This window comes from Meles meles, chromosome 8, assembly GCF_922984935.1.
Source record: "Meles meles chromosome 8, mMelMel3.1 paternal haplotype, whole genome shotgun sequence".
Taxonomy (NCBI): domain Eukaryota; kingdom Metazoa; phylum Chordata; class Mammalia; order Carnivora; family Mustelidae; genus Meles; species Meles meles.
The window spans coordinates 119,281,796-119,309,130 of NC_060073.1; the positions used below are offsets into that span (position 1 = coordinate 119,281,796).

General features: G+C 53.8%; 1 protein-coding gene across 6 annotated transcripts in view; it reads right to left on the reverse strand.

Moving 5' to 3' along the window:
* Nucleotides 1-23,505: 23,505 nt before the first annotated feature.
* YAP1 (Yes1 associated transcriptional regulator) overlaps nt 23,506-27,335 on the reverse strand; it is a 111,859-nt gene continuing 108,029 nt past the window's right edge. For all 6 annotated transcript variants that reach the window (XM_046014685.1, XM_046014681.1, XM_046014686.1 and 3 more), the window contains one exon: nt 23,506-27,071. In XM_046014685.1, the coding sequence (XP_045870641.1) occupies nt 26,833-27,071 (239 nt within the window). In that variant the 3' untranslated portion in view covers nt 23,506-26,832. The remainder of the gene's footprint in view (nt 27,072-27,335) is intronic.

The window sequence follows — 27,335 nt, forward strand, 5'->3', positions numbered from 1 at the left end:
CTGGGGCAGAGCACGCCTTAGAGGGAGAAGGGGCTGGAACAGCAGGGGCAGGAAGGTCACAGAGCCCATGTGTCCAGGGCAGCTGCGTCCCACACAGCAGCTCACAGGGCTGTACTGGGAGAGGAGCCCTCGCCAGACCGGGGGGAAGGAGCTGCCTCGTCTCCCAAGACAGAGGGCCACCAGGCCTCGCTGAGCGCCCGTCGCTTACCCCCGGCCTCTGCTAGCTCTCTGCCTCATCACACCCGTCTAACAGCGTCCTTGGGCCTTCACTTCCCCACAAAGACCCCTGAGTCCCGCACAACTTACGCTCCACACCCTTAGCAGCTTCCCTCCGCTCCCGTCTGTCAGCTCCGGGTGCGGATCCAGCGGGGCCCCCGAGGCTGGAGGGAACATTCCCGCTGCCCTGAGCAGCACCCCTCAGATGCTGGGAGAGAGTGTGGGGTGTCTTGCTCGCAGCCCCCAGCACAGGGACCCATGCCGTGCTCATGCTGCCCTCCTGGGCCACAGACAGAGTGGTTCCCTGGCGGTGAGCCATTCTGCCCCGGGTGCTTTGGCACCACGACCCTCGGGGACCGGTGGACTTGTCCAGATCACCTCCGTGATCAGCCCAGAGTCACATAGCCCCTGTGCCAGACACGGCTAGTGACCTGCCTGAAACATGTGCTCCTGGAGAGTTTTCCCTGGGTGGGCCCATCGCAGATGCGACGATTCCGAGCCGGGGAGAGAGAGGCCAGGGAGAGAGAAGACTTCAGGAGAGACTACCCTGTCCCCCCGCTGGCAACAGAGAGGTCTGGCCCAGGGCCCCCGCGGCCAGCATAGGCTGGGGGCAGGAACCGTGCTCTCAGGACGCCGGCGCAGCGGGGTCAGAGGGGCTCAGGTCCCTGACGGCCAGGGCCTTGTCCTGTCACCCTGGGCCTCCAGATCGTACGACGATGATAAAATACACCCAAGCTTCGTGTCTGTCGCTGGGCTCCAGCTAACGCCCGCATGAACTACAGCCCCTGCCCAGTGCCAGCCTTGGGGTCTGCCCCTGAACACCCAGGACGCCCGTTCTCCCCTGCTTTCCCGCCAGAGCAGAGGCAACCAGCGCAACATCCCTATTACATGCAGTGCGGACAGGCCTCGCGCTCGTCTGGGCGGTCACACAAGCCCACAAGCCCCCAGGAGGCTGGTGTCCTGATGTGGCCAACAGCGTGGGGCGTGTTAGCCTGTAGCACTGCGGACAGAAGCAGCTCAGACGCGGCTGGACAGTGCCAGGAAGACAGAAGCCAGCTCGAGTTCCTGTCCGGGCAGCCGGGAAGCCCCCAGAGGGAAGGTGACATCTGAGCCAATGTCTGGAGGAAGCAAAACCACTGGACGGGAGCCTTCCCGGCAGGAGAGACGGCAAGTGAGGGACCATGACCACCCCCAGCTCCCGATCCGGAAAGTGAGGTGACTGGACAAGACCATCTGCACATGCCTTCAGAGGGTTACGGGGACTGCGGGAGCACGTCCAGCCAGAGGACAGGCTGCAACCTTGCTGGGAAACACCTCCCACCTGACAAAGGTCCCGCCTGGAAGCTCCTGCAGGAGTTTCTCTTAGTCCAGTGGCGGGCCGCAGGTATAAAGGGGGTGGAGACTGTGCTGAAGTCAAACACACTTTGGAAACTGGCTACTCACTGCAGGACTCCTCAGGTCCTTTGAAGCGCCAGTGCGGACAAGGACGACAGAACGTGAATTGTGGCGTTCAGACTCTGCCAGCCTCACCTCACCACGGAAGCCTTTTCGGATGCAGAGCAGCAGAGGAGATGGTTCCACGGAACACACTTTGGGAACAAGTACTGAACGCTAGAGGCTGGTACACATTTTCTGTAAAGGACCAAATAATACATATTTTAGGCTCCGTGGACCAAATGTTCTGCTGCAACTCTTTGATTTGCCATTCTAGCTTGCCAGCAGCCAGAAACACGTAATTATAAACAAACGAGCAAAGCTAAGTTACTAACTTTCAATTTAATACACTTCTTACATATCATAAAATGTTAGTTATTTTTATTTTTTTCAACCATTTGAAGTGTGAACCATTTTTAACTCGCTGGCCATACAGAGACAGAGGGAGGACTGGATTTGGCCTGCAGGCTGTACTCCACCAACCCCGGCTTTACACAAATGTACATTTATCCTTTTTTTCCTTTTTTTGTAATCGGTACATATCTTTTTAACGCACTGCGAAAAGTCACACGGCTGGCATCCTGATCACCAGAAAAGGTGGTTGTAAATCATATTCCCAAAATGTATTTGAGGCCAAAAATGGTTCAGAAAAAAAAATCACATTTTTAGACATAGCTCCTTTATAATTACTTCTTGTTAGAAAAATGAAGTCTAATTCTGCCTTGACAACAGAATTATTAGGAAAAGTGGCCTATATTTTTCTAGTATTGGTTTTTATTTAGGAAAAGTGGCCTATATTTTTCTAGTATTGGTTTTTATTTTCCTCTCTAAAATTTTTGAAAATCGAATTATTATTCTTTCTCCAGAAGATACTCTAAATGCATTATCTTCTGTGCAAAGGAAGCATTTGCAGGCGGCCTGGCCTCAGCCAAAACTGCACTTACCGTCATCTGGAACATGATCACCTGCCTTTTTCCTCCCCACCTGGCATCTACTTACTATTTTCACTGCTTCCAAACCGGCCTGTCCCTTTTCCTCTCCTGCCAAAATCTAAATACCTCGTGCCCCTTCATCTCCCACTTTTCCTTTAAATCTGTGCTCACAGTAAATCAGAGCTCTCATGACAGTGTAAATGACTCATAAAAGCAAACAGTGTTAGGATCCTGTTGGGTGTGTGTGCATTTTAGCAGAAGGAATGAAGATTTACCTCTGGGGCTCCCACCCCTGGGCAGCCAGCAGGTGGGGGAACCAGGTCTTCCAGGAACCTCAGGTAGGTTCCCAGTCCTGAAATCACATCCCACAGGAAGCCACGTCCCTCAGCCAGGAGAAAAGGCGCATGTGCGGTCCCAGGCCGAGGCTCTGGTCAAGGCTCACTTCTGCCCCATGAGATGAGCACAGATGGGAGAGCAGGTGCCTCCTCCCCTCCTTGTGGAGAAGGACAAATAGCTTTCCCTCCACTCTTCTGAGTTCTCGGCTGACACCTCCTATAATAAAAGATGGATTAATGAGAAAAGCACAAAGTTTACCGACATGTACACTTGGTGCATCCAGGGAGACAGATACCCAGGGGAAGTAAGTAAGTCCCTGAGGCGGCCTGAGCCACCAGCCAAAATACCATCTTCAGGACAGACAGAGAAGGTGTGTGTGGGACTGCGGGGGACATCTGTCCTCCTCCTTAGACACCATCCTGTGACAGAGTCCCCCTTTGGCTTCCTAGAGGGGATGGAAATTTCCTTTATAAATGTCAATGTCCCTCACCAGAGACTAATTTCTGCATCTGCTGTTTCTCAAAATGATCAGCTCCAGAAAATGTTGATGCCAGAGAAGCAGGTTTTGGGGCAGCTGATCCTGCTTCCTTCCCCCCAACATGTTGAGCCTGAACCAGGACTTCAACTGCCTCCATTATGACCTCAGTGTATACTTCCTAATTAAGTTCTCGCTTCACTCCGGCACAAGACGGGAGGGGTGGGGTGGGGCAGGCCAGGCGCCGTGGCGAGCACACAGACCACCCTGCAAGCAGCGGAGACCGTCCTGACCAGCATGACCACCAGCGACCTGACCTTCACTACCCGCCTGCAGGGACCCGCCGACCTCTACCCACAATGTCATCATCTAACCCGGATGTCTTTGCATGATTTGGAGACGCCAGCCCACCATCTTCCTGTCTCTGCCTCCCTGAAATAGACCCCTTTCCTGTCTCTCTGTCTTCAGACTGTCAGCAGCGAGGGTCCTAGTCCGGTCTGTCTGGGGATAAGGCGCTCTTGCACTCCTATCTCCAGCTACAAACCCTATCTCAGGAAACACAGCGTCTGATCGGAATGCTGCCAGCAAAGATTCCGAACCTAAGGCCCTCTCCCTGCTGAGATTTTCAAGCCCCAACACACAAAGGGAGAGGATCGAAGGGCTTGGCTGATAGCTGACCACTAAAGTGGGGTATCGAGTTTTCTATCATTGACTCTTACTTAGTCGGACTTTTGTAAGGTACATAAAATACACCAATGAGCATTCAACCCAGTGAGAGATGCTCGCTCTGTCCATCCTCACGGGTTTGGGACTGCCACTCTTGCTGGGCAACACAGTCGTGTAGAGCATAGACAGACTCTCCCGCACCCGCGATCAGAAAGCTCGTGTCCGAGGGGTGAGTACCCCGAACTGCAGATACAGTGGCGTTCGCGTAGCACGCACTGCCCTTCCCTCCCCTTCCGCTCACTCCCTTCTCCACCAGGGGATCCGATTTCTCAAAATCCCTGCTCCGATGTTGACCTTTTGCAGGAACCAGAGAGAGCAGGCTGAGAAAGAAACAGGACCTTCGTGTTCTCATGTTACATTACACTTTCCAGCCGTTTGAAGTCAGTGTGACCCTCCACTAAGTACTTGGCAAACTTTAAACCATACATCTGTGAAGCTGGGTTTTTCCTTCACATTACCTTTCACCTACTTTAAAATAAACCACTCATTGTTCAAAGGGGAAAACTCAAATTTGTTGGTTTTTTTTTTTTTAAGTCATCTGTAATAGAGTAAAACATTGCTGGAAGGTTTGCAGTGGACTGATTTACTGTGCAGTACATTGCTAGGAAAATGAAGCGAGCGGGGAAGTCAGTTTCCAACCTTGACACGCAGGCCTCTGCTTGTTTGTTTAATTAACAAAATGTAAACTCTTTTTTTAAATTAGAAAGGTCCCTGAGCCTGATTCTCTAAATGTTTACATTACAAAGAAGCCTATAGAATCAAGGGGGAGAAGTCATAGCCCACTTTCTTGTGTTTCTTGATTTAATATTAAAATACTAAAAGCAAATGTATGGAAGCAAGTTTGTTTGCAAATTTTTTGAGGTCTGAGTTTAGTTTTGCCTACATTTTCCCAGATTTGATCACCAGGAGATCATAAAAGCTATTTTTAAAATCATGCACTCCAAGGCCTGCAGGGAGGGACACAAATCAGCAGCGGGTGTGGCTAACAGAAAGCAGCCTCCTCTCCTGCTTCCCTGCCCTTTGGGGCTGGTCTCCCCCTTTCCAACCACCTGCAACCCTCAGGCCTGAAACCTGAGGACACTGATCGAAGCCCTCCAGCCTCCTCACCCTCCCGGGCTCCGATGCCTTTGCAAACACCGGCCTCTCCGCTTGCAGAGCCCTCTCCCCCAGGACCCCTTCCCGCCAGGCTAGGCAGGCGCCCATCAAGCATCACCTCAGATCACACCTTCAGTGGCGTCCAGGCCCCGCTCAGGAACGGGAGCCCCGGTCCCGGCACGGACGGCGTCCTAGACGCACGCGGGCGGAGGGAGCGTCTCTGATCAGGCAGCTGTCCCGGTCCGGAGGGGCTCTGGGGAGCACGGCCGGGCATCGGCCGTCGTCTCGGCCCGCGGACTCTCGGCCGTTCAGGGTGGGCCGTGGGGACGGCACGGAGGAGCCGGGGCTCGGCGCTTCGGCTGCGCGGGCCGGACCCTCGGCTGACCGGGTGCGCAGGGGCTCCAAGCAGCAGCAGGGCCGGCGAGCCCGGGGCGGGGAGCAGAGCGCCGGCCGGAGCGGGCGCAGCGGGGGCGCAGGGAGCAGAGCGGGAGGCCGTGCCTGCAGGACAGGACGCACACCTGCCGCCACACGGGGCTCGGGGTCCAGGCGGGCGTGCGGCACCGCGTCCTAGGCCGACACGGGTCGCCGCGGGGAGGTCACGGCCGCGGCCGCGTGCGGAGCAGGTGGCACCGGGCGCCGGTGGGGACCGCGGGCCGGGCTTCGGCGCCGTGTGCGCTCGGCAGACTGGGGGCAGCCCGCTGCCTTGACTTCCACTGACTACACTGTTTCCACGGGGAAAGGGATCTCGGTGCTAGACCGACTTTCAGACACTTCCTTGGAACACAGTCCACGCGTCGTGGGGGCCGGCTCTCCTCACACCCCGGCCGGAGCGGCCATGGGTTGCCACAGCCTGAGCGCAGGCGCAGTGAACGCCACAGGCAGGATCCGACGGAGCAGCCTGAGCGCAGGCGCAGTGAACGCCACAGGAAGGATCCGCCGGAGCAGCCTGAGCGCAGGCGCGTCGAATTCCGCAGGTAGGATTCCCGCAGGCAGCACTCCCGCAGGCAGCTGTGCGCAGGCGCAGCGAACTCCGGAGGCCAGCCCCCGCAGGTCGCTCTGCGCAGGCGCAGTGAACTCCGCAGGCAGGACGCCCCCTCCCCCCCCGCAGGTCGCTCTGCACAGGCGCAGTGAACTCCGCAGGCAGGACGCCCCCTCCCCTCCCCCCCGCGGGCCGTGCTGCGCAAGCGCAGTGCGCACGTATTTAGCCAAGTCACCACTTTCCGGCATCAAAGAGCGTTTGTACTTTTCCACTGCTGTGAAGTGATTTCTGCCAATTTGCTGGCGGAGGCCGAGACCCGCTTCCACAAGCTGCGTCGCCTGCCAAGAAGGCGGAGGCTGCGCGCTCGCAGGGGCCCGCGGCGGCGCGGGAAAGCGGGCGGGGACAGGGGCACGGGGGACACGGGGGCCGGCTCGAGGGGACGCCGCACCCCCAGGTTAGGAAGGGCTCCCGGAGCACGGAGGGACTGGGGCCCCGCGTCACGGCAGAACGGGGACGGCCGGGCTCGGAAAGGCCGGCGGCTGGACCGACTGTCCAGTGGCGAGACCCGCGGGCAGCGAGGGACGCCGGAACCCCGAGAGTGGGGCACGGCAGCTGGGGAGCCGACCGGGGCCGCTGGCTCTAGCTCCTCGCAAGAGGTCCGGGTGGGAAACGGCGTAGAGGCCGCGCACTGAGCAGTCCCGGTCCTGTCCCCGTTCCAGCGTGGACCCCAGTGACGGAAGGACAGGGCCAGTCCCCAGGAGGAAGGGCCCGGAACACCACAGCACATCTAGGTGGCAGCGGCCCCCCGGCCCAAGACACCCGTGGCCACGGGCTCACGGAGCTGCACACGGGGGCCCGGGAAGGGCCAGAGGCACCCGAGTCCCTGGACCCGACGACGGCCGAAGCCACAGCATGGACCCCCACAGCCCTAACGGCACGCGTGGGGTCCAGCTCGCAGCGGGCCCGCCGGCTCCGCAGGACACCCGTGTCCACGGCCCTCGGCCCCAGGGGTATCACGGGACGCACTTGCAGAAGCTCCCGTCGGGCGCTTGGCCTGTGGGGTGTGGCTGTTGGTGCAAGTCGGGGCCGGAGCCGAGAGCTGCCCAGCCTTCCCTCCCAGGGGAGACCCCAAGCGCAGCGCAGGAAAACGGTGGCTGTCGTGAGCACTCCCGGTCAGGTGGAGATGGGCTGCAGGAGAGGAAATCAGGGAAGGGGGCTGAGACTAAACACGGGGTCTGGAAGGAGGCCCACGGGAGGATGACAGGGAGCTGAGGCCTGCAGAATGCCAGGGCTGGCGCCGAAGGAAAGAAACTGGCCCCAGGGTTTTTGGTTCTGGCGTCTGGTGGGACGGCGTGGTCATGTACACACATGCAGAGAAGAGAGAGCGCCTGACCGGCGGTGGGCACTGTGAGGGACGCAGGCTGCAGCTGCGTGGGGATCGGACAAGTGTGATGCTGCCCAGCGTCTGGCCTAAAGGGGTGCAGTCACCGATGAGCAGGGCTGAGGCTCAGACTGCCTTGAGCATCCCTCGTGCTATAACCAAAGCTAGAGGGTCCTCTCCGCAAAGGCTCTTGTTCTCTGGGCCTAGCGTGCTGTCTTCAGTTGGTCCTTGTTCTGTGAACAAATTAATAACGTGATGTTTTTCCTCCCACTCCAAAAAACAACACACCTTAAAAGTCCATAAAAACGGTATCTGAAGAAGACAAAAATAAAACATCCAAAGCCATCTAAATGTCTAGTAATAAAATTAAAAAACTAATTCATTCAGCCACTAGATCACTCTGACCATAATGCAGCATGGAAACGTGATTTTGTAGAACAGTAAAGGAAAGGAAATGATAAAAATTTATAGGAAAGCAAAAAGTATACAAAATAAAAAAAAGAACACCAAAATCATAACAATGATTGTGGTTTAAGGAGATGAAATTATTAGGTAATTTTTGTTTTATTCTTTCTATTCTCTTTAGTGTCCTTAAATGTGTCACTGATTATTATTAAACATTTTAAGATTTTATTTTTAAGAAATCTCTACACACAACGTGGGGCTCAAACCCACAATCCTGAGATCAAGGTCACCTGCTCCACCGGCTGAGCCCAACAGGCACCCTTCTTTTTTTTTTTAAATTTATTTATTTATTTTTATTTGTTTATTTTCAGCATAACAGTGTTCATTGTTTTGGCATCACACCAGTGCTCCATGCAGTACGTGCCCTCCCTATTACCCACCACCTGGTTCCTCACCCCCCCACCCCCCCACCGCCCCTTCAAAACCCTCTGGTTGTTTTTCAGAGTCCATAGTCTCTCATGGTTCATCTCCCCTTCCAGTTTCCCTCAACTCCCTCTCCTCTCCATCTCCCCATGTCCTCCATGTTCTTTGTTATGCTCCACAAATAAGTGAGACCATACGATACTTGACTCTCTCTGCTTGACTTATTTCGCTCAGCATAATCTCTTCCAGTCCCGTCCATGTTGCTACAAAAGTTGGGTATTCATCCTTTCTGATGGAGGCATAATACTCCATCGTGTATATGGACCACATCTTCCTTATCCATTCGTCCGTTGAAAGGCATCTTGGTTCTTTCCACAGTTTGGCGACCGTGGTCATTGCTGCAATAAACATTGGGGTACAGATGGCCCTTCTTTTCACTCCATCTGTATCTTTGGGGTAAATACCCAGCAGTGCAATTGCAGGGTCATAGGGAAGCTCTATTCTTAATTTCTTTAGGAATCTCCACACTGTTCTCCAGAGTGGCTGCACTAACTTGCATTCCCACCAACAGTGTAAGAGCGTTCCCCTTTCTCCACATCCTCTCCAACACACGTTGTTTCCTGTCTTGCTAATTTTGGCCATTCTAACTGGTGTCAGGTGGTATCTCAATGTGGTTTTAATTTGAATCTCCCTGATGACTAGTGATGATGAACATTTTTTCATATGTCTGATAGAACAGGCACCCTTCTAATTAAATATTTGAAAGCGGGCACCCGAGTGGCTCAGTGCGTTAAGCCTCTGCCTTTGGCTCAGGTCATGATCTCAGGGTCCTGGGATCAAGTCCAGCATCGGGCTCTCTGCTCAGTGGGGAGCCTGCTTCCCCTCTCTGCCTACTTGTGATCTCTGTCAAATAAATAAATAAAATCTTTAAATAAATAAATAAATATTTGAAAGCTGTATTCACTGTCCTCTCCTTCCCTGTTCTCACTGGGACACAGGCCCCAACTGGTTCCCACACCAGGACTGACGCAGGCTGGGCCTGAGTTCAGGATGTCCCCCCTCCCTTCTACTGCCCAGACCTGGAAAGACCTTCTCAGACCTCCTACTGGGTAGGTCAGTCACACCTGCTGGATCCTATCTTATCATCTCCCTCCCTGCTCCTCCTCCACGTCCGGATCAAGCCTCTGATACCCGTCCTGGGGCTTGCAGAGCCATGGTGTCCATCACTGAGAAGGGTAGGGGGCGGTCAAACAGACACCTTAACTTTTATTTCTATTTATTTATTTTTAACTTTGTTTTAATGTGGGCTCCACGGCCAGCATGGGGCCCAAAGTCACAACCCTGGGGTTAAAAGTCACCTGCTCTACCAGCTAAGCCAGGCAGGTGCCTGGACAACTTTGACTTTTAGCTATGATTATGGCAACTACTCAGGGTGCTATTCAGAACTGAGCACATAAAACTGTTAAATATATACATAGTTATATATAAACAAATACATAAAATTGTCATGTCTATAACCAATAGTCATACATATGATATGTACAAAATTTATATGTATAATTCAAATACATAATTTATAAAATAAGTAATACACTATTTTATTTAATATGGGAAAGCTACTACTTAAAAAAATGTCCATTAGTAGGCAAAATGGATCTTAGAGATGAGGAACATGAGAAAGGTATTAGGACATGGATCCCTTTGGTGGGGAAGAATTCAGAATGTTCAACAAAGAACGTTAGGTATCTTAAATCCTTTTTGAAATAAGATGGAAAATTAGCAACTACAGGAGATACCGGAATCCAAAAGGAGCCATCTAAAAATGAACTCTAACAGGGAACCAAAATTTCATAGAAAATAAGTGTTTTTGCATTTTATTTTGAAAAACGTAATGAAATGAAATATCTTTTCTCTCAGTTTGTGATTCCCCAAAGTCAAGAATTTACTGTATTATTGGTATCACTTTCTGAGAACCTTCATCACCATGTTTGACCTCTGCAGCAGCATCGCAGAAACAACCGTCTGTATGAAAATATGAAAGGGCTTCACCATTTCCCCCTGAAGGTCTCCACGGAATCTAGCTTTGTTGGTTTTGGCCTCCAGTTTTCATGTATTCTTACCCAGCTCAACCCCGTTTGTCAAACACTCTGCCGTCTCCAACATTACCTTCCTTCCTGAAAGTACTGGAATCCTGTGAATTTGACCAGATTAACAATGTCATTTAGAAATCAATTTCCAGTGACAATGGGGCCCCTGGGTGGCTCAGTCAGTTAAGGGTCCAGCATCCCATTCTTGGTTTCAGCTTAGGTTATGATCTCAGGGAACTGAGATCAAGCCCCATGTCGAGCTCAATGGGGAGTCTGCTCCAGAGTCTCTCCCTCTCCCCCCAACACTCCCACGCTCTTGTGCACTTGCTCTCTCAAATAAATAAATAAAATCTTTTTTTTTCTTTATTTATTTGACAGAGAGAGATCACAAGTAGGCAGAGAGGCAGGCAGAGAGAGAGGAGGAAGCAAGACTCCCGGCTGAGCAGAGAGCCCGATGCGGGACTCGATCCCAGGACCCTGAGATCTGTATGACATCTGTGAGATCAGGACCATGAGACCTGAGCTGAAGGCAGAGGCTTAACTCACGGAGCCACCCAGGTGCCCCAATAAATAAAATCTCTTTTTTTAAAATATTTTATTAATTTGACAGAGAGAAATCACAACTAGGCAGAGAGGCAGGCAGAGAGAGAGGAGGAAGCAGGCTCCCTGCGGGGCAGAGAGCCCAATGTGGGGCTCGATCCCAGGACCCTGGGATCATGACCTGAGCCGAAGGCAGAGGCTTTAACCCACTGAGCCACCCAGGCGCCCCAATAAAATCTTTTTTAAAAAAGGTATCAGTTTCCAATGGCAAGAAGACCGATGGGCCGGCAAGGACATAGATGCGAAGGAGTGTTTGAGGAGAAGTCACTGGTTCACAGTTTCAGGCTCTGTCTTTAAATGTCAGGATGTGATACTCACTGCTCAGATGACCCACACCTTCCCAGAGCCGGAAGGAAACTTCCAGCATTTAGTCAAACTCTCATTTTATAATTCAGTCTCAGGGCACAGATCACACCACAAATGGGAGCAGCTCAGGGCTACATTCCAGATCTGCATCGTGTCCTCTGTAATCACGGGGGAGGGGTGGGCAGGAGGTGATGCGGACAAGTCCCCCACCTAGAGGAACCAAACAGCTCGTCCCCAAACCTGCCCGGTCACCCTCCCCAGGCCAGGCCAGGGCCTCGCTGACAGACTAGCAGGCTGAGATCACATCGCTGTTCACTGGGTCTAAATGAGCATGACAGCATGGTTATTAGCTAATCCTGAAAACTGCTGTTTCAAAAGCAAAATTCAGGGGCCAGTCACTGAAATGAAAACAAAACCAACCCACCCACAACTCACATACCATCTAGTAGGAAACAAAGGGAGAGGAACCACCCCACCAAATTGTTCAGGGCTTGTCATCTCCCAGGCCAGGCTGCAAGCCCAGGCCTAAGCAAAGCACTCCACCCGGCCCGATCCCACCTTATTCCTCTTTTTTCTCCAGAACATCTTTAGGGAGGCGCCGGTCTTACGCAAGGCAGACGACACTTCATTGCCTCCTGGCTTCTGGTTCCCAGAAGCACGGCATGTGAAGGCGAGGGACAAAACCCACTTACACAGAGGCGGTTGAGTAACATAGGTATAAAAATTCTAATTTGGGGCACCTGGGTGGCTCAGTGGGTTGGGCCTCTGCCTTCAGCTCCGGTCGTGATCTCGGGGTCCTGGGATTGAGTCCCGCATCGGACTCTCTACGTGGCGGGGAGCCTGCTTCCTCCTCTCTCTCTCTCTCTCTGACTACTTGTGATCTCTGTCAAATAAATAAATAAAATCTTTAAAAAAAATTCTAATTTTTTTCCATCTGAGTAATAATATTCACCCTGGAACCAAGCTCGGTTCAGAGAGGGGATCTTTTAAAGCCCAACTCACTCTTGCAGTCTGCAGTCACTGCTGAGGACTCAGGAGTACATGGCCCGACCTGAAAAATTCCAAAGTCTTTTTACCGCTCCGGAAGAATTCTTGATCTGGCCAGTGGAGCTGCTGACGGTGAACGTGGAAGGTAACTTGCACCCATGCGGTCTCTCCACAGAGGGCTCTTTCTAACGATAAAAGCCTACGGCCACTGAAAGTGCACGACTTGGGGGTTCTTCCAGCTTCGCCTTCCCCAAGGGGCCCAACTCCCCCTCATCCTGCCTCTGATCTAACGCCACGGGCTGGCGGCCACGGCCTTTCCAGCTTCTCCTCCTCCGGGAAGCCCTCCTGGCATCTGGAAGCTGGGCAGGGGCCTCTCTCCCCGCTGCCACTCACCTGGCCTGCTCTGCGCCAGACATACTTCCTGAGGGCTACTCTACATCACAGCCCCAGTGCCGGGAGCCTAGTGGACCGCGGGCAGCGAGGGGTTGAGGCTGGGGAGGAACCAACGCTAAAGGGCACCCAGCAGAGCTGGGAACGTAGGTAGTTCGATACATCTTCTTTCAACCCCCGAACACTCTCAAATGTAAGGATCGTGAGCCCCATTCTGTGGATAACGAAACTGAGTCTCCAGAGTTGACTCCGGCAAGGTCCACAGGTAGGAACGGAGCGGTCAGCAGCCACAGCATCGCTCCTGCGGGCGGCCGGCGTGCGTGCGTGCGTGCGTGCGTGCGTGCGGGACGGGCGGGGCCGCCCAGAACCGCGGGCCCCAGCGCGCAGGCCCCGCCCAGCCGATGCCGCGCCCATCCGGCCCGGGCCCCGCCCTTAACCCATGTGGCCCCGCCCGTCCGGCTCCAGAGCCCCGCCCACGCACACCCCGCCGCACCCCGACCCCACCCCGTACTCACACACCCCTGCCCAAGGCCCTGCACCGCCCAGATGCCCCACCGACCCAACCCAGGGGCCCGCCCTCACCAGGGGGCCCCGCCCACCCTGCCCAGGGTCCGCCCTCACACTGATGTCCCGCCCCCAGCAGCATGCCCCGCCCACCAAGCCCCACGGTCCCGCCCCCACCCGAGGGCCCCGCCCACCAAGCGCGCGGACCCGGGAGTCCCGCGCCGCCTCGGCCTACCCGGGAGCCACGCGGACACGCAGCTCCCGCGGGCCGCGTCGGGGACAGCAGGGTCTGCAGCTCGACGGAGGGCGGGTATGGTCCCGCCGCCCCGACACGGGGTGTCCCGCTCCGCCGGGCCGCGTCTCGCGCCGGAGCCCGCCCTCTCCGCGCTCGCTCTGCTGCGCGCGGCTCCCGGGACCCTCGGGGCCCTGCGGCGCGCGCTCCGGGGCGCGGCTCCGAGCTCACGGCCCTGGCCCGCGGCGCTGGCGGGCTGCACGCAGCCGTCCCGCGCTCGCCCCCTGCGCCTGCCGGGCCCGGCCGCGGGGGTCGGAAACCCGGGCTCGCCCGCCGCGGGCCGACGTCTCCGCGGTCCTTCACGCCGAAGCCTTCGGCTGCGACGGCGGCAGGTGGCGGCCGACGACCGCGGCTCCTCCGGCTCCCCCCGCGCCCCGGCGCGGACCCGGACGCGGCCACCAGCCGTGCTCCTCCCGCCTCCGCGCGGGCGAGGCCGGGGTCTGCGCTGCCTTCGCGGGCAGGGAGTCCGCGCCGGGTCCCGTCGGGGCGTTGGGTCAGCCGCACGCGGGGCCGGTGGGCTTCGGTGCGCGCCGCTCTGCTGGGCCGAGGCCGCGTTGGCGACTGTGCGGCCTGTCCCAGCGCTTTCCGGCGTCCCCGGCCGCGACGAAAGCGAGCCCAAAGCCCGGGGTCCGGAAGGCCAGTGCGCGGGAACGCCCGCCCCGGTTGCGGACGCAGGCGGCGTTCCCTCGAGGGGCAGACGAAGCTCTTCTCCAGCAGAAAGGCCCACGGCGGACCTCAGCTCACCCCTGCAAACGCGGTGTCGTCTGAAACGGACGCCGGGTCGCGGTGAAAGGTGCCGAGTGGACATCGCCTGCCGGACAGGAGTCCTCCGGAGCCGGCTTTGCCCCGACGACACCGAGCAGCCCAAAGCTCACGGTTCCGTCCCTGGGCCGCCACAGCGGCTAAACGGTTGAACACCTTCCTGGAAACCGCGGCATCTTCAGACACCACGTTGGGAAGGAAAGCGCCAGGCTTCCCCGCGGAGACAGCGTCTGAGAGCGCCTCGCTGCCGGGATTGGCCTTGGCGGAACCTCAGACCCACGGGGCGCCCTGGCCCACCTTCTCTGCAGCGCCTGTGGTGACGCCCCGCCTCTCTGCCTTCCCCTAGAGACAGCAGGTGAAAGCAGGAGCTGCTCTCTCTAAAATCTGATCCGGCCTCAGGGCATTTCCTACACTGGCTGAAGGCAAACGGAGCTCCTGCTGCCATTTCACGGCACTTTCGAGCCCTGTGTCTTGCGTGATCCTTTTCTATGATTTAGCTCTCCCCCAGTGTTTGCACAAAGCTTGACAGAATCTCTAAGAAACTTTCTATCATCCACAAATAGGACCATGCTCTAAAAACACTTGGACTAGGAATACAGGTGATGGTCTGAAGGATGACCCTTGAGCAACGTGGGGACTGGGGGGCGGGCCCCAACTCTTGCACAGTTGGAAATCCATGTCTGCCTTTGGACTCCCCCCGCATTTGACTATGAATAGCCTACTGCCAACCAGAAGCCCTACCAACAATATAAAGTGTCAATTAACACGTATTTTGTGTGTTCCATGGACTGGATGTGGCATCCTTACAATAAAGTCCGCTAGAAAAAAGAAAATGTGATTAAGAATCCTGAGAGAAAAATCCGTGTTCAGCCCCATATTTATCAAAACAACGTGCACATGGGGACTCACAGTTTAAACTGTTCAAGGGTCAACCATGCTGTTAAAATCCTAACCACCACAGGAGCTAGAGGAAGGCCACTGAGAGGAAAGACTGCGCAGCGCGCCCTAGGGAATCGAAAGGCTGTGTCCAGAAAGAGAGCAGAGCAGGTGAACAGACCTGCCTTTGGATGGACTTCTGGTCCCCCCGCCCATTGCAGGCGTGATCTACAAGGGGCGTGCAGTCGGGCCTGCGGGAAGTGCAGAGAACGCAGGACTCGGGACTAGACTCTGAGCTTCATCGTTAGGACACAGGTGCTCCCTGTCCAAGCGCACAGTAACTTACTGTGGGTCCCAGGAGCTGTGCCACTACGCCTTGCCAACACTGGGCAGAAAGTTCTAGATTAAACAGAGGAGATCTCTACGAACAGCCTAACAGGATCAAAGGAACCATTGGAGATTAGTTCCTTTCTTTCTCCAGATGGGCTTTGCTCTGGCTCCTTCTCTCATACCGTCACTCTGTGTGGTGTCCAGAGGCTCAGCGGAAGAAATGCACTGTCACTTAGGGACTTCCCGTGCGGTTGGGGCTGCCGCACACAGATCCAGCTTCCTGTGCACAGACAGGACCGTGGTCGGTTCTCCTACAACAGAACAGAGCAAAACAAACTCAGGGAGGCTTCGTGTATTGTACCAACAGATACCAAGAGTAAAAGTTTCTTTAAGGAGTCTGTTTTTATTTTATTTTGTAACTCTGCTATTTTTCAAACATTTTAACATGTAAGAAATAAACAGAGTTTTGAATTATTAATCTGTATAAAATCTAATACTCGAAAATGGATTTCAAGGATACCAGGAAAGCACAAAGATGGAACGGAATATGATCATTTGGTTTTAGGATCTTCATATTCCCTACTGTTCTACTCAGGGGAAATAGGGAAAGATGAGCACAAGTACACTCTAGACCATAAATAAAATGGAGACTTTAAAATGCCCTTTTAAAATTTTATTTTAAAAGATTTTACTTATTTGAGAGCGAGAACGAGTGGGAGGAAGGGCAGAGGGAGAGGAAGAAGCAGACACTTACTGAACAGGGAACAGATCTGGGGACCCTGCGGTCATGACCTGAGCCAAAGGCAGATGTTTAATGACTGAGCCACCCAGGCACCCCTGAAATGCCCCCTTGTTCTTAGTGTTGAGGGCTTTGGTAGAGAAGTCTCTTTGTAAATGCCAGCTGAGCTGGACGATCCTGTTCCTCTGGCTTCCTGATTCTGCAGACAGCAGCGCCCACCACAGCAGTGGACCGAACACTGGACACGAGCTTTCCCCAGTTCCTCTGGTCTGGAGGGGAGGCGCAAAACCTACGTATTCCCCAGGAGATGTCCTCTCCAGGACTCTGGGTTGGAACCTAAGACAGAGATATAGGGACCATATGACTGTGCTCTGACACAGGGTGGGGGCTCCTGGGAACTACCTCCCAGGGGCAGGCGTGACCGACCGTCTGTGTCCTTGTCATCGGTGATGTGGGGGGTGCAAGGGGCAGCTGACTCCTTCGGCCACATGGGTTTGGGCATAATTCCTAGAGCATCTGGAGCCTCTGTCTAGTTCCTGCAGAGTCTGTGATCCCCTCCATAAATACATATTTTTCATCTACATTCTGTGTAAAATAGCTTCGTTTGCTTCTGTTGCTTATAGCAAGACCCTGGAAAGCAAGGACAGGCACAACCACAGGCAGCTGCTGCTTAGGAAACAAGGAGACTCTGGGATTCATCGTTTGGACGCTGGCCACCGCCGTGAGCTTCCGTCCAGAGTGAATGGATGACGCTGTGAGCGTCTGAGCCACACGGAGGGCAGCTGTTCAGCAGAAAACATCTCAAGTGCTCATTAATGGCCTCACCATGGGGAAGCACGTGGGGACAGACATTGAACGCAGGAGCCAAGGGAAGAGGGCTGGTGACGGCTGGAGTGCCCAGCTGCTGGCCGCGGACCAGCAGAAAACAGAGACCCTCTATGCCTGGGACCGACCGGACGTGTGGGCTAAGGTGCCTGAAGCCACACTCAAAGCGGATCGCACTCGTTGCCGAATTCGTGATGAATTAGCCCAGATTCCCTGGTTCTAAAAAGTCAAAGTCAGAACTCTGGGAACGCAGGTTGTTAAAGGGCAAGAGGCGTCGTAAGTGCCCACGGGCCCTACAGCTCCTGACCCAGGCACCCACCCGCCCCATGAACTTGTACAAATCAAACTATGCCTGCTGAGGACGAGTCAGAGAGCGAGCGGGTTCGAGGGCTGCACCGACCTTCCACCGTGTGTCTGAGTGACCCCAGGGGAGGCCGTGGGCCCACCCTGCCATCCAGAGTGTGAGCACCTTGCCGCACTGTACGTACACAGTTGAAGGAGTGTTGGAGTGTCATTTGGCTCTGTGTGGCTCAGGGATACATTCATGAGTGACAAGTCAGGCTCTGCCAGGTGCCAGCTGGACGGCTCGCAGCAAGTGTCCTGGAGGCCCTGGGTCCTGTTCTCCTCTTCAGAGTTCCTTTGGAAACCTGGCCGCACCCAGTCTTACCCCAACTTGTCACCGACTCCCCTGTCATGACACAAGAGGGCCTCGCCCCCAGCCACCCTGCCCAGCCAAGCAGCTGGTGTCCCACGGAGCACCCCCAACCCCTGCAGCTGAGGGCTCGAGGGAATGGTCTTGGAAACCAGGGGTCATGGGCCTCTGAGCCCAAAGGATCAGCGCTCTGCTCCGCCAGAGACCATCTCCAGGTTCCCCAGTGCCCGGCCTCGCCACCAAGCCCTTGGGGAGTCTGCCTCTGGCTGTGCGCGCGATTGGTTGGTTTGGTTTGAAGAAAAAAGGACTATGTGATATTTGATGCAGTCGGGTCCTGGTCCTGCTCAGGGGATGTGGGCCAGGCAGCTCCTGGGGTCGGCTGTGTGGGTGCCCCCGGCATGCTGCAGCAAACCCTGGGGGCCTTCTGGTCCATCGCAGAGCCAACCACACAAACCAGGTTGGTTCCTGCCAGGTGGGATCAGGGCCTGCCAGCCTCCCCATGACTCAGGTTGCTGGCAATGCAAGTGTGTTTTCCTTGGAACCATGCACAGGAACGTGAGCGTGGGATCTGACCTGCACTTACAAACCGAGGAGGGACAGCCTGTCGGGGCAATCTGGGCTGCCATGGGACCTGTCGCTTCTTCGGCTGGTTTTGCTCTGGACTGGTCCTGACATCCGTGGTCTCTGGGGTGTCGCGGCAGAGCTGCCCCTCCGGTCCGTGGAGCCTGCCAGCCCCTCCTGCCACCGCCGCATCCAGTTACACTGCGGGTAACCAGATGTTTCGGGGAGGCTCCCCCAAACCTGCGCCTGCTCCTGCCGCAGCCCCAACCCTTCCCCGTCCCGGATGCCAGGGGTTTCCCAGCCGGCCCCTGGGCCCTTGCTGCGGCCCCTGAGGTCACCTGCCACACGCCCCACCCACATCTGCATGGCCTTCCATGGCTTTCAGGCCGGAGCTGTGCCATCAGCAGCCTGCGTGGCCCCTGCCCCCGTCCCGGTCCCAGCCTGTACGTCCTGGGAAAGGCCCCCTCGTGCCCCCAGGCTCTCAGGGAACCAGCAGCGACCACACTCGGGACCACACCCTCTTCCAGGTTGGCTTCCCTGGTGTGCTGGGAGGTTCCGCAAGGCGGGGAGGGCAGTGGACCTGTTCCTGCTGTGACCCCGCGCCCATCGGCACGTGCCCCACGGGTGCCATCCGCAGGCACAGAGGGCAGATGTCACTTCTACGCAGCGGGCTTGCTCTCAGTCTATGACCTCCTTCAGTCTCCCTGTGATACAACTCGGCCTGCCCATGCCGGGTCCCTCTGACCCTGCCCAACTCTGCAGGGCTGAAGCTAGCTGGGCACCCGCCAACACTGCCCCCTGGGGTTCTGCTCCCCCTGTGGCCTCTCGACCACCTGCCTGCACCTCCCACCACCTCTGGCCTGCACAGTAGCAGGGGCCACGGGGGCCACTGGAGGACCTGCCTGCCTTGAGGTCCGCCCACAGCCATGCAGACCCGCCTGCCCTCGGTGTCCTGTAAGGTGCCGCGCACTGCGCCCAGTCCAGGCCCTCGGCTCTTGGGGGACCTGCGAAGGCCCCCATCACTCACCAGACATGCCACTCCCAACAGGGACGGGAGTCCCGAGCAGCCCAAGGGGGGTACGAGGCCTGTGTGGGGCCAAAGGGGAGCCACCTCTAGGCCACTGGGACCTGCAAAACCCAGGCCACGGGGCTGCTAGCCGGACGACCTGCGTGACTGTGGCCAGTGGCTGGCACAGAGTGGGCGTCCAGAAACAGGGACCGAGTGTGTGTGCGCCCGTGGCACTGGAGCCCGGCACGGAGAGGACCCAGGCGCTCATGGAGCGGGTCTGTCCAGCGCAGCCCAGCTACCCCCATCCTCTTCCCAGCGGAGGCCTTGGCTTCATTGCCGTTGTCTCCAGGTCCTGTCGGCGCCGCTACCGCCCATCACCACAGTCTCCCCCTCCTGCTCCTCAGCCCCATCAGGAAGGTGCCAAGACCCTGGTGGGATGAGAGGGGGCATGAGCCGAGTAGCCCCGACAGCATGTGTGCTGAACCAACCATACCAGCTTCTGAAGAGAGGGCAGGAGACCCAAGCCCTGGGGCGTGGAGAGCTCAGTGCCACAGGCAGCAGGGAGGCCAGGGTGGCAGGAAGACGGCCGGGGCCTCGGTGCATCTCACTGGCCTCAGACCAACATTCCCTGGGACTGGGAGACACCTCAGCTTCTAGTCTCCTCATTGCCACCCTGCCGGCTCTGGTCCTGGGTTTGACGCTCACAGTATGAGTGGTGAGAACACCTCCAATTTAACAGACGTGGTACCAGCAAGTGAGATCGTATGTGGACATGTTTTGATCAATTGTGGAATCATAACATATTGCTATTGAAAACAGCTTACTTGTTGGGGCACCTGGGTGGCTCCATCAGTAAAGCATCTGCCTTCGGCTGAGGTCCCTATCCAGGGGTCAGGGTCCTCGCCCAGCTCTCTGCTCAGCGGGGAGCCTGCTGCTCCCTCTGCCCCTCCCCCACCGATCACTTGTGTGCTAATAACATCTTCACAAAAGCACAGCACACTTGTAGAAGAATGGGGGGGGGGCGGAGTGTAGACTGAGGGCGGTAAGGGAGGGCTTCCCGGATCTACACTGCCAGGCGGACCTACTCAGATCGCTGCGGCTCTGAATGAACCAGTCACATGTCTCCGAACAAGGGCATACCAAGAAGGATCGTGGTTACGTCAAAAACAACACTGCTTCCAAGGAATGTCAGTTACGTTATTCTGAGAGCATCTGGTTTTGGTGTCCACAGCCAGTGCTGGGCGACTGTGTGGACTGTAGTATTTTCACTTCACTCTTGATGGGAAAACGATGTTTTCAGGTTCTACGTAAGTGATGGCAGTAAAAACTGGACTCATTTGCTTTTGAAAGTTGCCACATTTAGTAGAACACAACAATGAAACTACTGGGAATGTTCAGGCCTTGAGATTTCTACTTTAATGACTTTGGAGGACTCATACGGAGATTGGCCAATAGTTTTCAGTCCGAATGCGTGTTCAATATCCTAAGCAATATTCCCAATTTGGCCCGGGCCTGACAGTCTGTTCCCGACCAGTCTTTCCAGGGGAGTTCTGGGCGGCCTCCCACACACAAGCCCTAGGGGGCATCAGCAGAATTCTGATGGCACCGCACACGGGCTCGGGCTGTTCTGCAAATCCCACTGCAGAATTCCACAGAAATTCCTTCGGCTCAGAATGCAGAAAGAGCTACACTGCCGTTCACGGTTCAGATTATCACAGACGACCGATCCAAAGGGCCCATTCTCCTCTGCACAATGCTGCTACGATAATTTACAAGGCCTGTGACTTCCCAGAGCTCAGAAAACAGTGGACAAACAGCCTCTTCGGAATCTGCACATGTAAGTCTGCAGGGTGTGGGTTCAAGCTCCTCAGGGAGCAGGACGTTGTATCTTTCATAAAGTCAAAGGTTTTGGTTCACGGCCGCCTAGTGACTGAGCCCCATGCGGACGTGATGCTCTGACTGGACCCCAGCCCAGCCAAGAGGTCCGCGTTGAGCCAGGGCTGCCGCCCCGGCGCCGGTCCTCAGGAAAGAGGGCCAGAGGGCTGCTTGCTGGATGGACACAGACAGCAGCCTTTGGAGGGACGGTGGCCCACGGGGAACATCGCACGCAGCAGGACAGTTCTGCGAGGTACCAGGAACTCATTTCACCCTAGAAGACACTTGGAGACATCCGTGGGTGGGGAGAGCGCAAGGGAGGGGTATCCTGTCCCTGAGAAGTCGGTCTGCAGCCTGGTCGGCTGAGGGTGTCCTCCGATTCGAGTCCTGTTCTGTTTCTTGAAGGGGCCCCTTTACTAAGAACCAAGCCCTGTCCACTCACTCACTCAGAGTATGAACTAACATCAAGTTCACAAAGTCACAGTAACTGGTTTTTGATCGTCTCCCCCCCTTTGGCAAAACCATTCCAAGCACCAGATTAGCTGTGGAGGAATTTTGCAGAGTTGGCTCTTCGCTCAGGTAGCTCCAAATATTGCTTCCAGTAGCACAGATACGACTTCTTTCCTTTTTCTTCTTTTGGTTTTCTCGTTGCTGTTCTTTACACTTCTGACAGGGTCCTCGTAGCTTGGATGTCAGGTCTCCTGGGTCAGAAGTGCGTTTTCCGTTAAACTATTTATCTATATTATCTATTTATCTATCTATCTAAACTATTTATCTTCCCAATCCCATTTTGTTCACGCCTCAATCTGGCACCTGTTTCTCTAGTGATAGGATGAAACCTCCCAGCTCAAGGCTATGCTTACACTTAGAAGTTACCAATTTTAGACAGAGGTTTTTTTTATATCCAGATAATACAGCAAAAACATTCCATGTGTGATTTGGAAAAACTACAATACCAGATGTCATGGGACCGGTTTCTAAGTCAGCAATCAGACTTGCCATCAAAGACGATGGTTCGTCAAGCTTCTTGTGATTAGTGACACAGAGCAACTCCATGCCGACAGCCTGAAGTGGGACAGGGACCACGCGGCGGGTGTCCTGCCTGAGCTGAGGCTGGAGCCCCGTGGCGCACACGCTTATCCAGAAGTCAAGCCAGACCCTCACCAGAAGCGAACCTAACGCTAACCCAATCTGCAGCTGCCAGGACCTGGGCAGCTGGTTGCGTGCACACAGCCTAAGCCAACGTGATGGGGCAGGGTGGGGTGGGGGCCGGGGGCGGAACTCACAGTCCACTGGCCGCCCCCCAGTCACCCCGAGGCTTCACTAGTTACTGTGTTTTCTCTGTCTCCAGAAAACCATTTTTCTATTTACCCCAGCCGAGCAATTTTACTTTACTACAGTTTGGGTCTTTAAAACAAACAAACAAACAAACAAACAAACAGTAAGACGACCAACACTTGCCAAACATTCAGAACGTGCAACGTTGCTCTCTCGAGGGGGTACGTGCCCCACGTCCAAACTGATTGCCTTCTGTGCAGACTCTACAGACCCACACTGGCCAGACCAGTTATTTGCAGGGTGTAGAGGTCTGACAGGGTAGGGTCAGGAGGAGGGTCCCACCACCCCACGGGAAGCTGACTGCCCGTGGACATAGGCTGCGGTCCTGAGCCAAAGGGCACCACTGCGGTCCAGACAAGGCTGCAAGACGGATGTTCCTCTACTGTGAGGACGCGGTACACGTAACGAGACAGGACGTTCAGATCTCCCTCGATGAAGCTGATGTGTGTCCGGGACTGGAGATACAAGCAAAGACAATCAAATCTACTTCTTACTCAGAGTTCAGGACCCACCACCCAAATCTGTAACTATTTTCACCAATCTAAGTGCTCTACTTGGGGGACCATGAGAAAGTGCTCTGGAGAGATGGAACCGCAGGCTGTTCTGAAAGACGGGAAGTCCCTCTCAGTTTCTCCATGGGTGACCTGTCTTCTGCAGACACACCGTCACACACCACCGTCAGCGTGGATGGTCTGCCTGGGGGCTTGGGGGACAGAGAACATCAGGTTCGAAGAAGGACCTCCGTACTTCCAAAGTCCGCAGTGCCAGACCGACCCTCGCCTCAAATCTGCGGACCTGACCGTACCCACCCTTCGTTTCCTTCTCACTATGGACTTGTTCCACTGGAGGACCGTGAAGAAGCCAAAAAGTTTTAAACATATTAATCGTTAAAAACAACAAAGAAGAGTTTAAAGAAAGAATATATTTGAGCCACATAAACAAACAAAAAGGTATTACATAAGAAAAAATAATGTAACAATTTATGTAAGTACCTAACATACGAGCATGCTCTTACACCTAAAACAAAAAATAAAAAGGTGATATGGGTACTATATATATATATTTGACAAGTGTGCATTAAAGAGTTCTCTAATATAAAACATTTAAATTGTGGAGAATACTTTTCATGATACAGAAAACAACTGTTAAAATAGGCACACCCAACAATTCTTACAAAAATATGCTTGCCGACAGTAAAATTCATCTGAGCGCTCCTGTCTTGGACAGCCAAAACCTACGAAGCTGCCGACCACGGGGCACCACCTTCCTCTCTGCACCATGGGTTTCAGCACTGACTGGTGTGAATTACGAGCTAGCATTAATTAGGGCTGTTTTTTAATGTTTCTGCCAGTTTCCCTTAGAATGCATCTATTTACTGCGAATACTTAAAACAACAATAATGTCTGTATATAAAAGTCACTTCCTTACTTTCTTTCTTCCTTTTCTAAAGAAGGCACTGTGTTTAGACACAGCTACGGCCGCAGGCAGTGCTTGGGAGAATCCGAAACTCCCGATCAGTGCGCTCCGATGTGAGAAGCCCTAACTGAAAAGAACACAGATGTAAAAAGCTGATAAACTGAAAGGTTATAAAACTGGTTTATTGTAAAAGCAATTCAAGAATACCCAGTTAAAATCTTAGCCCGATGTTACCCAGTACAACCAAGAAGCAGTAACACACGTTAACATTAGGAACAAGGACACAGAACAAGACAGACCACATCCAGGCTGTGATTCAAATCAGAAAGAGGAAGGACTGCTACGCCTCCTTCAGGTGAGGGGAGGGTGCGGTCGGGGTCCTCAGCACCTCAAGGACACTGCAGGGTGACTGGGCAAGCCAGAGTCCAGGGGACAGGAAGAACCCTGGGTCCCCGCTCCATGGGCGCACTCAAGTGACGGAACTCGGAGGAACAATGGCTTTCAGTGACAGCGAGATGCAAGCCGAGTCTTTACAGGGAAAGAGTGGAGCTTATCAAGATGATAGAGATCAAGGTCCCACAAGTCCTCACAACCCCTCCCACGTCCCCAGCCGCCTGAGCCTACAGCTACTCTGCTGAGGCTGAAGACACGATCTCAGCCGGCGGCTTCCTGGCCCACCGCAGGCAGCCCCTGACGCAGCTCCCGCCTCTGCATGAGGAAACCAACACCCACTGAACCGTCCCTACACTCACTTATGCATTCTGGGTACAATTTCATTATTGCTCTTAAAAAAAAAGTCAAGGAATCTCCACAGTGGCCATTTCCCCTCAGAGTTAATTCAAGATTTACTCTTTCTGCTGCTTTCCTAACAAAAAGTCTTAGAGTCAATAGTCACGAATGATCGACCTATGAGTCATTATATACAACATAGTCATTGCATTTTTGAGCACTGAAAGTACTTAATATCAAACTTCTCACTCCCAACTTTTGTAGTCTTCTCCACTGAAGGGTCAAAATACTTAAGATTTTTGTAATTTAAAAAAAAAAAAATTTGCTGAGACTTTTCATAGCAGTTTTAGCCAAGAAAAAAGTTTTTTTTAATGGCAGTTATAAACCCTTGAAAATAAGGGATTATTCTAGAAATACTGAAAGACCCTCAATCCCAGAAGTGCCAGCTGGTACCACTATGACTCATGGCCGACTATGACCTTCATAGCTTATACTGAAAAGTTGATTCCTGCTCATTTTGTTCCTTTAAAAAATACTCTTTGGAAACCATTATTATTCCTCCTGTAGACATACTCTAGTTATATCTCTTCCTGTAAAAATAAAAGTATAATCATGATTATCTCTATTTCTTTGCTAAATTCAACTACCAATATACATTTATTAATCTGATCACCTTACCAGCTCACTCACCACCTTGGCAGGATCCTATATCCTGTCCAGGGTCAATTCTCACCATGTAGAAGTAGGAGCACATCTTTTTTAAGTAAGAACAATCTTGTAGGCAATATTTCAATGCAGTCGTCAATAGGTTTGTTACAAGTGAGAACTGAGAGACTAGAACTGACTTCCAAAACTAGGGCAAAGGTCAATTTCCAGAGCTAAAGAAAGGTAAACCAATGTAAAGCTTACTTCTGTCATGTACATTATGAACTTACTTAGTGATTTCCCATCGAGGCTCAAAATTAGTCCAAGGGAGTGTCAAGGGGAAAATACAGCCTTATCTTGTTTGCTACTTTCAAATTCATTTGACAACACTGTGTGCCCAGCGAGCACACAGTCCTCTAGACGCTCTCCGTGACAATAGCCCTTTCTAGAACACTAAACTACCTCTAAGGTCTGCACACTGCCCCGACAGATTTAACCACCAGTGCGGTACGACCACTACTCACATATTCTAAACGCACACATTCAAAACTACTGTGTTAAAATAACCTGGAAAGTAGGGAATCCTTAAAAAAAAAAAAAAGATACATTCTGCTATCACACTATCATAAACATTATAAGTGTGTGTGTGGGTATATATAGAGCAGATAATCAAGATTTAAATAAGATGGTAAAAAATCAGGAACTGTAGATTTTAATAGTCGCCCCCAGCTACAACTACAGAGTCGCTACTATGATAATTTGTCTAGATTCTGGAAAAAAAACAAAAACGAAAACAAAAGACACAGCCCAACCAATCAAAACAAAAACAAACCCAGAATAAAACCCAGCAAAACCTATACTAGAGTATGTGGCAATAATTAATACATTTCTACGGAAACTGTCTTATGCCTTATAAGCTCCTAAAATAAAATCAAGGTCACTACGTGACTAATGATAGCACGAGGAGGGAAAAACACTGAAAGTGAAGCGGTCTTCAGCCTTGGTTTCAGCGAGCTCATCGAATCAGCACGAAGCACTGAGCGGTGGTGCAACCGCTCTGGCTTGACTGACCGGTAAGTCATGTTTTCCCACTGGCCAAAGGCCACTGGACAGACAACCGCCCGCACAAATGAAATGCTGTGATGTGACGCATCTGACTCCCAAGTCTGCGTGTTTGCTCGACGCGACGGGCGAACACCTAACTGGGCGAAAGGAATGGCATCCGTCATCCAAACAAGCTCACTGCCCCCAGCCCCACAAAACGAACAGTAGTTATAATAGCAAAAGAAACCAAAAACGTGTTTTTTGATTCTTTAGAGCCAACTATGAAAGAGGTCAGCAATCTATCAACAGCAGCAATGGACAAGAAGAGCGAAACAACGGATCGAAGAACCCTGCTGGACGTCTATTCCTCTTCTCCGGCGTGAGCCCGGAGACCGCGACTGGCTCACTGGGGAACCTCTCCTTGGATCCTTCACAGATGTGGCCTTCGGTCTACCTGCGGGCTCTACAACCACGTGAGAAAGCTCTCCTTGTCGAGCTTGGTGGCGGCGAGCACGGACTCCATGTCGCTGAGGATGTCAGAGCTCAGGGCCTCCTGCAGGCTGGGCATCAGCTCCTCCCCCTCCACGCTCATCCCGTCGCCCTCCAGCGTGCCAAGGTCCACGTTTGTCCCCGGAAGGGCTTCTAGGTAGTCTGGGAAACGACTCTGCTGGGGGGGCACGGTGCTTTGGTTGATAGTGTCGCCTGGTGGGGACGGAGAAAAGAGAATCAGGTCCCTTTCACAAGCTCCCATCAGAGCTCTACTGTGAGAGCATTCGGGAATGCAGAGAGAGAGGAAAGCTCACCCCACTGACCTCCTGAGCCCACGCCCAGAGTTTACTTCAGGCTGGACAACTTGCAGAAGACAAAACAATGCCAAGGTAACTTTTGTTTCAACATTTATTCAGATCCTCAAGCAACAGCACAAGGTGCTTACCAGATACTCAGCACTGAAGGGGCTCGTGAAAG